At 57.0% G+C, this 12,345-nt stretch overlaps 1 protein-coding gene across 1 annotated transcript in view; it reads right to left on the reverse strand.

The window, feature by feature from the left end:
• The window catches only part of PTDSS2 (phosphatidylserine synthase 2), a 44,274-nt gene extending 40,238 nt beyond the window's left edge, over nt 1-4,036 (reverse strand). Inside the window, exon 1 of the mRNA XM_066252481.1 lies at nt 3,381-4,036. Coding sequence (XP_066108578.1) covers nt 3,381-3,538 — 158 coding nt within the window. The 5' untranslated portion in view covers nt 3,539-4,036. The remainder of the gene's footprint in view (nt 1-3,380) is intronic.
• Nucleotides 4,037-12,345: the final 8,309 nt, after the last annotated feature.

A 12,345-nucleotide genomic window follows, 5' to 3' on the forward strand; every position in this document is an offset into this window, starting at 1 on the left:
AAGGCACCTCGTTCATTGTTCTGAGCACCTTCTGACATTTAATTATCATGATGGCACTTTGGCAAAGAAACGGCACGACCAGTCCAATTTCACTTGGGCAGAAGTTTGGGTGTAGGTATAACTGCTGTTATCAGGACAAAGCGCATCTGTACAGTGAGGCTGGAGCCCCCATGAAGCACCGAAACGTGCAGCTTGTGATGAGTGAAGAAAGACCCGGGGCAGCACCGGTCACCCTCACCGGGGGCTGCTGCTCAGGTGGCAGCCCATGCCCTCCCCTCCATGTGTCATGTGATGTTTAAGTTTCCTGCTTTGATATTTTTTCTTGGAGAGACCACGCAGCATAGTGTAAAAATATGGATTTTAATGTCAGGGTTTGTTTGTTTTAATTTATTGTGTTTACATAGATTCTAATGTCGCCCCGATTGCATCCCCCCCCGCAACATGTAATGTCAGTTTTGCCACTCAATAAATTTGTGAAATTGAGTGACTTGATTTATCTCAGACTGTTTCCCCCGTCTTCAAAGGGAGACTAGAAATATTAACTTGCAAGTTTGGTGGAGAAAGTAAAATTACTATAAGTTTGGTTAAACAACACAGCGCATTTCACACGTGCAGAAGTAACAAGGGGCGTTTAGGCAGCCCTGCACCCTGCTGCACCCCAGCGCCAGGAGGACAAGTGCACCCTTTGGCTTGGTGGCTAATGGATAACTCCGGGAAGGTCTGGGTCCTGTGATCCCGGCACAGGTGGCAGTGGCCCTAAGTCCTATGACTTCAATCACTCAGCGAGGGCAAGGACGTGACGACAGCTGGCCGCCTGCCACACCAGTGGAAAACACCCAGTTGTCAGTCACTCCCAGAAATGCCGAGTGGACAGGAAGGCAGGCCTGCCAGCCCTGTGAGAGAAGACAGGACCCCGAGAGTGCATCAACGTCTCCGCCAGGAGAGGCCAGATCAGAGGTCTGTCCTAGGAATGCAAGGGCTTCGGGGCTGTGACAATGACCGCAGGACCAAAAAGGCAACAGGTGGAGAGTCGTGCTTCCCAGATGTGAGCAATGCCGGCAAACTCCTCACCACAGTGACTGAGCAAGATGTGTTCCGGAACCCGGGCACCTCAAGCATCCCCACGCCCTGCTGGCTCCTGTGGGACATGCCCTAGACAGGGCGTGAGTCCCTGAGTGTGCTCACTGAAGGGCAGTGTGTAAGACTGAGCCCGGGGAGGCACTCCCAACACAACACAGCCATCCAGCCAGCCTGGACTGGGGTGGGGAGTGGGGTGGTCAGGAAGCATGGTAACGCAGTGCCGTTTAATCTACAGGTGGCGTGTCACCGGCACCTCTCCAGGGCATTAGGTCCCAAAGCGTCCCCCAAACAACTTTTAGAAGTGAGCAGACACATCTTCGTGCACTTCCTCTGAGTCTGTAGACACTGGGTGTTCCCACTGGAGACCAAGAAGCAGGGTCCTTGCCACCTGGGGCTCCATGGTCCTCACACCCTCCCGTGGACCCAGTCTGGGGAAGCCCACACCCTGGGGCTGACGAGGTGGAACAGAGAAACTCCAATCCTTGTGCGTGGCCTCCATCCACACCATGATCCTGGCCCCAAAGAAGCCCAACTTTCTTTGGAAAAGAAAATCTTAAAAGCAAGGTTTGGAACCATGCAAAAGCTCTTTTGAGTGATTTTGGAACATAAAAACATTCCCACAAATACATCCTTTTGATCTTTATGTTCATTTTTTTAAAAAAATTCATTACTAAATTCTCTAATACACAAAATAAGAGCCGTTAAAATCCTAGCCCAGCAAGTCAGTGAGGGGGAACTCAGAAGAAGGTCAAATGGCCAATCTTTGCAACTAAAAGTAATTCTCGCCGGGCAGGGATCTGGCTACCTGCCCAGGTTAGGGGAGAGGCCTGAGGTTCAGCAGGAGGCTGCACACACCACAGACCCGGTCCCCAGCCGCTGTCAGGGGACAGTGCACCTCACACCCACGGTGGGGAGGTCAGGACCTACGATCCACGAGGCAGGTCCCTGAAACCAGCCCGCCCCGTGCATCCCTTCTAGAAAGGCTCCCTGGCCCCGGCCAGCCCCCCTCACCAGCAGGCTGAGCTTTAGCTGCAGCCTGTGTGCCGTGCTTCCAGCTGACAAGCGCCCTGTGGACCGCCGCTCATGGCTCCCTGGCTTCCGCCGGTGCTGTGACACCCCGCATCCCTTCAGCAGGCTGTGTGCTTCTTGAGTTCCAACCTTGTGCCAGAAGCTCTCCGCTCAGTTTGAGAAGGGTCACTGGCACCCAGCAGGGGCCCAGCCACCACGCTCCAGGACCTGAGAGTCTTCAGGGGTCACCAGAAGGTTTGTGAAAGGATGGTGCCCTCCCTCCTGCAGCCCGAGCAGACCAGCTGGACAGGCCTGATCCACAGGCAGTACGTCCAGCAGGACCCAGCAGTCTGGGCCACACCCCTGTGGACAAGGCAAGGCGTGCTGCTTTCCCTCCTACTGGCTCCTAGGGCCCCCCACACAGCACATTATTCCCCCACAGCAGGGCAGCGTGGCCACCCCCCAACCCAGGGCAGCTGCTGACACCCACAGGAGAGACTCCCCCACACCCGCCTTCCTACATCTCTCCTGGGCATGATACAAACCAGGACCCCACGGCAGCCCGGACACACCCCTCTGAGGTGTTTGAGGACACTTCCGTGTCAAGCTGTCCCCCATCAGACCTCTCAAGTCCCACCACTGAGTCCTCAGAAAAGCTGTTTCCACGCCACGGCGCCTAGGACAGGGCTGTCCCTCCCGTGCGCCTTCTTGGGGCCGAGGCGCCTCTTCCTACTTCACCTCTGTCCTCCAGGGTTTACCCCAGGGCTCCAAGGCCAGCGCCGTCTGTCCGTCGGCTGGACGGGAACGGGCATCCAGCAAACACAAGCAGGGGGACGGCGTGTGCTACGGGCTCCCCCTCTTCCAGGTGCAGAAAGGGACCCTCGGAAAGGGGACGGGCTAGAGCTCTAGACCAAGGTCACAGCCATCATCAGGCGGAGCAGCAGCACCCCTGGGGCCGGCCGGTCCAAGAGCTGCTTTCCCGAACCCGCCCGCACATCACACCAGCGCCAAGCCGCGGGAAGGGAAGCAGGAGCCCCAACTCCGCCAGCAGAGACCCCCGCCCCGGCCGGTGGGGACGTGCCGGAGGGCAGAGGGGAATCTGGGCAGGGAGGTCAGAGACAAGTCCTGCAGGATGCGAGCGACGGGGACGCAGAGGCCAGGGACCCCCGCGTGGGGGCCGCGGCCGAGAGCAGGGCGGGCCCGGGGACCCTCGGTCACCGCCCGGGGCCCCCGAACGACGTGGCCACGCCCCCCGCGACCCGGCCGGCCCGCGGCCGACCGCCGCCACTCACCAGAAGAAGGTGTTGGTGCCGTCGTCGTAGACCTCGGACTCGGTGCTGCGGCGACCCACGGGCGCGCCGTCCGGCGGCTCCTCCAGCGAGGCCTTGCCCGCGGGCACCGGGGACCCCGGCCGCGGCCCCCCGGCGCCCCTGCGCTCGCTCCTCCGCATGGCGCCTCGGCCCCGGAGCCGCTCTGCCCGCGCCTTGACCTCACGCGCACCGGGTCACCGAGCACACCGCCCACGGCGCACGGAGAGCCGGGAAGGGGTCGCGGCGCTCGCCGGCGGGGTCTCTCTGGAGGAGCAAAGGCTGGGGGCGACGAGGAAAGGGTGGGCGGTGCATTGTGGGACGTGTAGTCCGCGCTCCCGGGCCGCGGGGCATGCTGGGCCTCGTAGTCTCCTACCGGCCGGGTTAGAGAAGCGGTGCTTGCTGGGAAGGATGCCTCCCGGTTGCTAGGTAACCGGGGCCGGCGGCTTGCGGGGTGGAGTGTTTGTCCCTACAGAGCCACCCAACACAGGGACTACTCCAGACCCTCCTCCTCAGGCGACCTGACCCGACCTGGGCCCCCAGCGCCGCCTGCGCTTTCCTAGAGCGCCTTCCTAGGGGACCCTCTACTCCAGCTGCGACGGACCGAAGCCTCCAGGAGCTCCAGACTCTATCCTACCGGTCGTTGGGTGGCCTGCGTTAGTTCTTTCGCGGGATCTCGTGAAATTGGATCGTTAGAATAGTGGGGTATGCCGACTTGGAGTGACCCAATTTGTTACTATAGACCGGCCTCATAAAAAACATGTAGTCCTGCGTCACTTTGAAAATTGACTGCATTGATGGTGACACATTTCTGTGAATATGCTAAAAACTAATGAATCTAAATGGGTGGATTGTATGGTATGTGGATTACATTTTAATAAAGCTATTAGAATATATATGTAGCCTGGCCTGTGGTGGCGCTGTGGATAAGAGTGTCCACCTGGAATGCTGTGGTCGCAGTTTCCAAACACTGGGCTTGCCGGGCCAAGGCACATACACCAATCAATGAACGACTAAAGTGAAGTACCTATGAGTTGATAATGCTCATCCCCTACCCCTTCTCTCTGTGAAATCAATAAATAAAAATCTTTAAAAATATATAGAGGCCCTGGCCGGTTGGCTCAGTGGTAGAGCATCGGCCTGGCATGCAGGAGTCCTGGGTTCGATTCCCAGCCAAGGCACACAGGAGAAGCGCCCATCTGCTTCTCCACCCCTCTCCCTCTCCTTCCTCTCTGTCTCTCTCTTCCTTTCCTGCAGCCAGGGCTCCATTGGAGCAAAGGTGGCCTGGGAGGTGGCTATATGGCCTCTGCCTCAGGAGCTAGAATGGCTCTGGTTACAACAGAGCGACGCCCCAGATGGGCAGAGCATCGCCCCCTGGTGGGCATGCCGGGTGGATCCCGGTTGGGCGCATGCGGGAGTCTGTCTGACTGCCTCCCATTTCCAACTTCAGAAAAATACAAAAAAAAAAAAAATCTATATATAGATAAAGATATAGATATAGATAGATATGTAAAAGAGTGTTTGTGGGGGCTCACCTCCCCCCTCCCAACCCTGAGCAGCCAGGCCTGCCAAGCATGGAGTCTGATTATGATGGGACCCTCAGTCTCAGCCCCTGACCACTATGCGGAGCCCTCCAGATAGGCTGGGGACCAACAGGCTGCCAGAAAACCAGAAAACATCGGCCCCAGGAGGTGTGCTATGGGACCTTCCAGGGCCTACTGATGCGCTCTGCCTGCCTTTGGGCCCATTCCCTGCCCCAGGTCCCAGCCTCATCCACCTAGTGTTGTCAGGTAGCCAGTGTGGCCTGACAACCAGCTTCTCTGTGACAGCCAACCTTTAGTGTGTGCGCGAGTGAGTGGAGGTGATGCTGCAAAGGGCAGACAGGTCTGGACTTTGGTGCTCATCCTGAAGGTCAAAGGAAGTCATGATGAGGTTGGTGTCAGTCGGCTGCACTGGGAGGTGGGGACCAGAACATGCAGTTCTCGTGTCACTGACCTTGCACAGACTGCTGCGTTGGGACCCGCTTTCCCCGGGGGAGTGATGCTGGACCAATGAGCAGGAAGTGCCCAGAGCAAAGCAGATCCCGCACACAGCACCCCACAGGCCTGGAGCCATCCTTCAGGGCCCCTCTTCTCCCATCCCAGCTGGTGACGCTCAGGTGGGGATCCATTCCTGGGTATGGGTCTTTCTACCAAACTGCACCCAGAACCCTCCTCCTGGGGTAGAGAGAGGCCACCGCGGCATCTTCAGAGTGCAGAGGCTGGGCCTGGCGACATACCGGACCCCAGGGGTTTCTGGCGCGTCAGTAGCTCTGGTCCAGCGGTCCAGGCCGGGGCGGGGCCGGCATGGGCGGGTCTGGGGGCGGGGCCTAGTGGGACCCAGCACGGGCAGGGCATCAGCGGGTCGGTGTCCCTTGTGGGCGGTGGCGATGCGAAACCGGGATAGGGCGAGAGGGGCGATCTGGGATTCCGGCGGGGCGCCCTCTGCCATGCTCACGGACCACGTGTTAGTTAATCGCCATCGAGCCCTGGCCTTGTGCCAATGAGAGTTCCCAAGCCATTACAAATGCCGACTATTATGCTCTTCACACCCCCTTAGGGGCCGCAGGTTCTATTTTCTTTCTTTTCTTAAAATTTTTATTTGCTTTTTAAAATTTTTATTGATTTTAGCAAGAGATAGAGAGAGGGAGAGACAGGAACATCAATCTGTTCCTGTATGTGTCCTGACCGGGATTGAACCGCCAACCTCTGCACTTCCCGACCGAACTATCCCTATCCGGCTAGGGCAGCAGGTTCTATTTTCATCTCTGTTAGTGACAGGAGGGTTGGTGATCCCCGGGCCCAGCTCCTTCTTACCCCCCGTGGAGCTTTGAGCCTCCTCCGTGAATTCCTCCACACCCCACAGTGAGCCCTCCACCTGCAGCTTTGCACCTGGGGCCCGATAGCTGAGTCTTACCTCCAACCAGCTCCTGTCCTGACCACCACCCTCCACCCTGGCTGCAGTCCTGCTCACCCCTCCCCTTCAGACACGTGTGGTGGGGCAGCACCCGCTGCAGGATTTGGAGACTGGTAGAGGGGAAGTGGCATGGGCATTTCAGAAGGCTGGCCGTTTGTGACTCAGGTGGCCAGGTGGCAGGTGAGAGGAGTTGTCAGAGTACTCTGAGGACATCGTCCATCGCTCTGCCTACAACTTGCGGGCTGTCCACGCAGCAGGACTCGAGGGTCCCCCGCCTGGGGAAGGGTGCAGAGGCCTTGACCCTTCCTCAGCAGCAGGGATGACTGCCAGAAGCCCCAAGGCACCAGAGAGAAGCAAGGGCTTTAAAGGTGTCCAATAGCTAGGTCAAGCTCACCTGGACATGGCCTGACCTCAGTTCCCAAGGTTTCCTTAGGCCTACAGGACACATTCATGGTGGTAAGTAGTGAAAGTATTGGTGGAAATGCTTTCTAAATATCTGTGGGAGAGCCTGACCTGTGGTGGTGCAGTGGATAGAGCCTTGACCTGGAATGCTGAGGTCGTCGGTTCTAAACCCCAGGCTTGCCCAGTCAAGGCACATAAACGAGAAGCAAGTCTTAGGAGTTGATGCTACTCCCCCCCACTTATCTTTCTCTCTCCTCTCTCTAAAGTCAATAAATAAAATCTTTAAAAAAAAAGATTTTAAAGGCAGTGGAGCAGTGGATAGAGCGTCGGACTGGGATGCAGAGGACCCAGGTTCGAGATCCCGAGGTCGCCAGCTTGAGCGCGGGCTTATCTGGTTTGAAGCCAAGGTCGCTGGCTCGAGCAAGGGGTTCCAGGCATCCCCAAACTTCAGCCCCGCGGGCCGCATGCGGCCCCCTGAGGCCATTTATCCAGCCCCCCGCCGCACTTCCGGAAGGGACACCTCTTTCATTGGTGGTCAGTGAGAGGAGCACTGTATGTGGTGGTCCTCCAACGGTCTGAGGGACAGTGAACTGGCCCCCTGTGTAAAAAGTTTGGGGACCCCTGGACTCCGTCTGCTGTAACCCTCTGGTCAAGGCACATATGAAAAAGCAGTCAATGAACAACTAAGGTGTCCCAACAAAAAACTGATGATTGATGCTTCTCATCTCTCTCCGTTCCTGTCTATCCCTCTCTCTGATTCTCTCTCTGTCTCTGTAAAAATAAAATAAAATAAAATAAAAATAAATAAAATAAAAACATTTGGGAGAGAAATCTGCAAATTTGTAAAAGAACCATTGCTGCTGGTGTGGTAAATCTGTAAAGGTGAATAGATTTCAAGAAACTCCACTCACCACATGCACATCTGCCACTTGGGCATTTCCTTAAGGTTAACGAAGAGATTGGGGACAGGGTTGTCAAATCAGCCAAGACGGCTCTCTAAGACAGAAAACAGGAACTGGTGAGAATTCAAGGTTGGAGGGAGCAGCAGGGACATAGGAGTGTCTCTGGCATGAGGATATCAGGGGTCCGGGTTCCCACCCCTGTGCCTTCCAGGTGTGACAGGCAAGGACCAGCCTCCAGCAGACCTGAGGAACAGAGGCTCAGCTTCCGAGAGGGATCTCCCCCGCAGGGGCCTGCAACCAAAGAGGTGGGGGTGGGGTGCCTGGGGCCAGCCCAAAGAGGACTCAAGAAGCCCCCGCTGATCCCTTCCGAGAGGGATCTCCCCCGCAGGGGCCTGCAACCAAAGAGGTGGGGGTGGGGGTGGGGTGCCTGGGGCCAGCCCAAAGAGGACTCAAGAAGCCCCCGCTGATCCCTTCCGAGAGGGATCTCCCCCGCAGGGGCCTGCAACCAAAGAGGTGGGGGTGGGGTGCCTGGGGCCAGCCCAAAGAGGACTCAAGAAGCCCCCGCTGATCCCTTCCGAGAGGGATCTCCCCCGCAGGGGCCTGCAACCAAAGAGGTGGGGGTGGGGGTGGGGTGCCTGGGGCCAGCCCAAAGAGGACTCAAGAAGCCCCCGCTGATCCCTTCCGAGAGGGATCTCCCCCGCAGGGGCCTGCAACCAAAGAGGTGGGGGTGGGGGTGGGGTGCCTGGGGCCAGCCCAAAGAGGACTCAAGAAGCCCCCGCTGATCCCTTCCGAGAGGGATCTCCCCCGCAGGGGCCTGCAACCAAAGAGGTGGGGGTGGGGGTGGGGTGCCTGGGGCCAGCCCAAAGAGGACTCAAGAAGCCCCCGCTGATCCCTTCCGAGAGGGATCTCCCCCGCAGGGGCCTGCAACCAAAGAGGTGGGGGTGGGGGTGGGGTGCCTGGGGCCAGCCCAAAGAGGACTCAAGAAGCCCCCGCTGATCCCTTCCGAGAGGGATCTCCCCCGCAGGGGCCTGCAACCAAAGAGGTGGGGGTGGGGGTGGGGTGCCTGGGGCCAGCCCAAAGAGGACTCAAGAAGCCCCCGCTGATCCCTTCCGAGAGGGATTCTCCCCCGCAGGGGCCTGCAACCAAAGAGGTGGGGGTGGGGTGCCTGGGGCCAGCCCAAAGAGGACTCAAGAAGCCCCCGCTGATCCCTTCCGAGAGGGATCTCCCCCCGCAGGGGCCTGCAACCAAAGAGGTGGGGGTGGGGGTGGGGTGCCTGGGGCCAGCCCAAAGAGGACTCAAGAAGCCCCCGCTGATCCCTTCCGAGAGGGATCTCCCCCGCAGGGGCCTGCAACCAAAGAGGTGGGGGTGGGGTGCCTGGGGCCAGCCCAAAGAGGACTCAAGAAGCCCCCGCTGATCCCATGTGCTGCTTCTGACCAGCATCCTCGGTGAGACATCCGAGTGTCCTTGGGCTGCAGGCAGCCGTTGGGGTTGGGAGGACAGGAGGTGCTTGCTTCTGCCTGTGACATTTTACCTGGGACACTCCTGGAGGCTTTGTCATCCTGACCTCCTTGGTGAAGTGGGGCCATCCCCCCCCCCACCGCTCCCCAGTGAAAAGGGTCTGAGGTTCCCTGGAGGAGCAGGAAGGGGGGAGGACCTGTCTCCTGCCGCCCTCTATTTCTCAGAGGGAAGACAACAGGTGGGCAGGGCTCCCTGGAGTTGGAGGAGGAAGAGAAGGGGAGCAGGGTCCAGGGTCCACGGGGAAGAGCAAGAGGCCCATGTGGGCCTTGACCGAAGTTCTCTGCTCAAGACAGGGCAGCGTCAGCTCTGCCAATGGCCCCGGGTGGCTTCACTGCCTGGTAGGGGCTGGCCTGCTGCACTGTGGCGTCTTCACAAGATACAGTCAAGCCTGACCTGTGGTGGCGCAGTGGATAAAGCGTCAACCTGGAAACGCTGAGGTTGCTGGTTCAAAGGCACATATGGGAGTTGATGCTTCCTGTTCCTCCCCCTTCTCTCTCTCTCTCTTCCCTCTCTATAATAAATAAATAAAATCTTAAAAAAAAAAAAAAAACAGTCAAGACCAAAGGCTGATTTAGGGGAAATAAAGTTCATAATAATAGTCTTTAGTATGATAATAAAGTCAATTTAATTTAAAAAAGTAGTTTTTTTTTTTTTAAAAAGTGATATGTTTGCTATAGAAAATTGGAAAACAGCAAATTAGAGGAAGAAAAGCATCTTCTTCCTCTAGACTATCCACAGTTCACATTATTAAGCAAATATAAATATCCAATATTAAATCTATCCTTCCAGTATGCATTTTCAAAGTTAATGCATTTTTAACTTGACTTGAGATAAGAAAAAAATGTATACGTGTTTACAATGTTTTCCACTTAGTATGAAACAAGCACTTCCTATGATCTCATAAACTCTTGGAAAGCACCCTTTTTAAATGGCGGCTTAATCAGCATATGAACAGACCGGTTCACTCAGACATTTCCCCGTTGCTGCGGATCATCTAGGTGGTTCACAATCTTTTCCTCAAAGGACCTACTTATACTACATACTTTCATTATTTTGGACTTCTTCCTTAGGGAAGTTTACAAAAAGTTAAGTTAATGGACCCAAGTGTAAACAATTCTAAGGCTCTGCATTCTCACCACTGAGTTGCTTTCCAAAAGGGCTTGCTGGTCTTGTTTCCTCTCCAGGTGAGACTAGAGGAGACAGGCCCGTTTTTCCATCCTTCCCCCTGAAGGGCCGGGCCTGTTCCTCCTCCTCCACCACCCCAGACCGACCGGAGAGGCTGCCTTCGCCCTAAGAGGCCGCAGGTGCTGGCTCCCGAGCAGACAGGGTCTGGACAGACGTAAGTTGCCCCACGCCCTCAGAAGGCAGGAATGACAAGCAGGGTTTGTGCTGCAGTGGAAGTGGGAATGCTGAATAAAGACAGTGAGCAAGAGAGCTGCTGTGTAGACGCCTGACACGGGCACCCGGATGAGGGTGCCGGTAAATGGATTTAGCAGAATGAAAACGCCACGCAGAACGTCTTGAGCAGGGAGGGGGAGGTGGACACTGAGGTCGATGGAGAGCCCAGCAGCTGGTGGCTAACGTGGACCTTGACTTCAGAATCGTGCTCAAAACCCTCGCTGTTTCCTGAACTCACACCCTTTGGCCTGTGGCAGAGACTGTTGGGTGCCCCTGTGCCCTTGCACCTCCTGTTTTAGAAAAAGGGGCCACATTTCCCAGGCTTCCTCGCGAGGAGGTGTGGCCACGTGACTAACCTGGTGAAGGGGAGCACCGCCCCTCCTTCACGCCTTCCCTTCCGTGCTGGCTCCACGTGGATGTGCTGCCTGGAGCTGGCGCACCCACTCTGAGCCTTGTGGTAGTGGCACCCACGTGTAAGGTGGTGAAGCCACAGTCGATAACGAGTCCTGGACGGGCCGCCTGCAGACGCTTCTCTCAGCCACTAGGTTTCCCTAGCGCCAGTCACGATGCATGATGGGTGTGCCATCAGAATGGCCCAGGCTCTCTGCTGCCCCGTCCCTCCCATAGTTCAGTCCTGGCCCTTGCTGTTGTCACAGCGTGCCATGGGTCCCCCAGGCAGAAATGTGGGTGTGGGCCACGACATCCCTGCGGGAACCCAGCGCAAACATGACAACCCAGGGTCTGAACCACAGGGCTGCACAGGCTGCACGAGGCTGCACCCCCAACACCACGGGTGCAACCTGCGCCATAGCATCATGGGTGCCCCGCGTGACACTTTGGGAGCTCCCTGCTCTCTCCATGCTGTTCAGTGTCGGCAGCTGTCTGTCCATGTGAACTTCTGCCCTGCGTCCTCAGCTTTCAGAGCCTGGGCACCCCACCACCCTGGTGGGGGCAGTTGTCTGTCTCCCACAGGACAGCGCTCTTGGGTGGTCCAGAGCCTTCCACAGTTGCTGCTTCGGGTCCACAGGACATGGAGGGGCCGTCCCTTTAGCCATCCGTGCGCCCAGGGGTCAGCCATACATTTGTAGGACCTCAGGGACTCCTCTACCCCCAGCTGGTGTCCACAAAGCAGAGCCACAGGGTGGAAGAGACAGTTTCTTTCTTTCTTTTTCTTTTTTTGGTGACAGAGACAGAGAGAGAGAGAGAGAGACAGAGAGAGGGACATATAGAAACAGGCAGGAAAGGAGAGAGATGAGAAGCATCAACTTTTCATCACTGCACCTTAGTTGTTCATTGATTACTTTCTCTTATGTGCCTTGACTGGGGGGCTATAGCAGGGCAAGGAACCCCTTGCTCAAGCCAGTGAATTTGGGCTCAAGCCAGTGTGACTTTGGGCTTCAAGACAGCAATCTTTGGGCTCAAGCCAGCGACCGTGGGGTCATGTCTATGATCCCACGCTCAAGCCAGAGATCTCAGACCTAGACTCTGTCCGCTGGGCCACTCCCTGGTCAGGAGAGTCCGTTTCTTTTGGGGACCTGTCTTACCCTCCGTCATCTGTGACCCAGTCTCTTCTGTAAGGGAGTCAACTCTGGACTTTGGGTGTGGAGGGTTGGATGCTGGAGCGTACCTGGGTTAGGTGAGTCCCCAGGTTAAGAAGAGCGTTCAGGGAGCAGGGGCTGTGGGGCATTGGGGAGTGTTCATGTGCCCCCTCTCCTGCTTCCCCTGAGGAGGCTGGTGTCAATCTGACCCCTTGTACGGGGTAAACCACCTCCGCA

Source organism: Saccopteryx bilineata, chromosome 1 (genome assembly GCF_036850765.1).
Source record: "Saccopteryx bilineata isolate mSacBil1 chromosome 1, mSacBil1_pri_phased_curated, whole genome shotgun sequence".
Lineage (NCBI taxonomy): Eukaryota > Metazoa > Chordata > Mammalia > Chiroptera > Emballonuridae > Saccopteryx > Saccopteryx bilineata.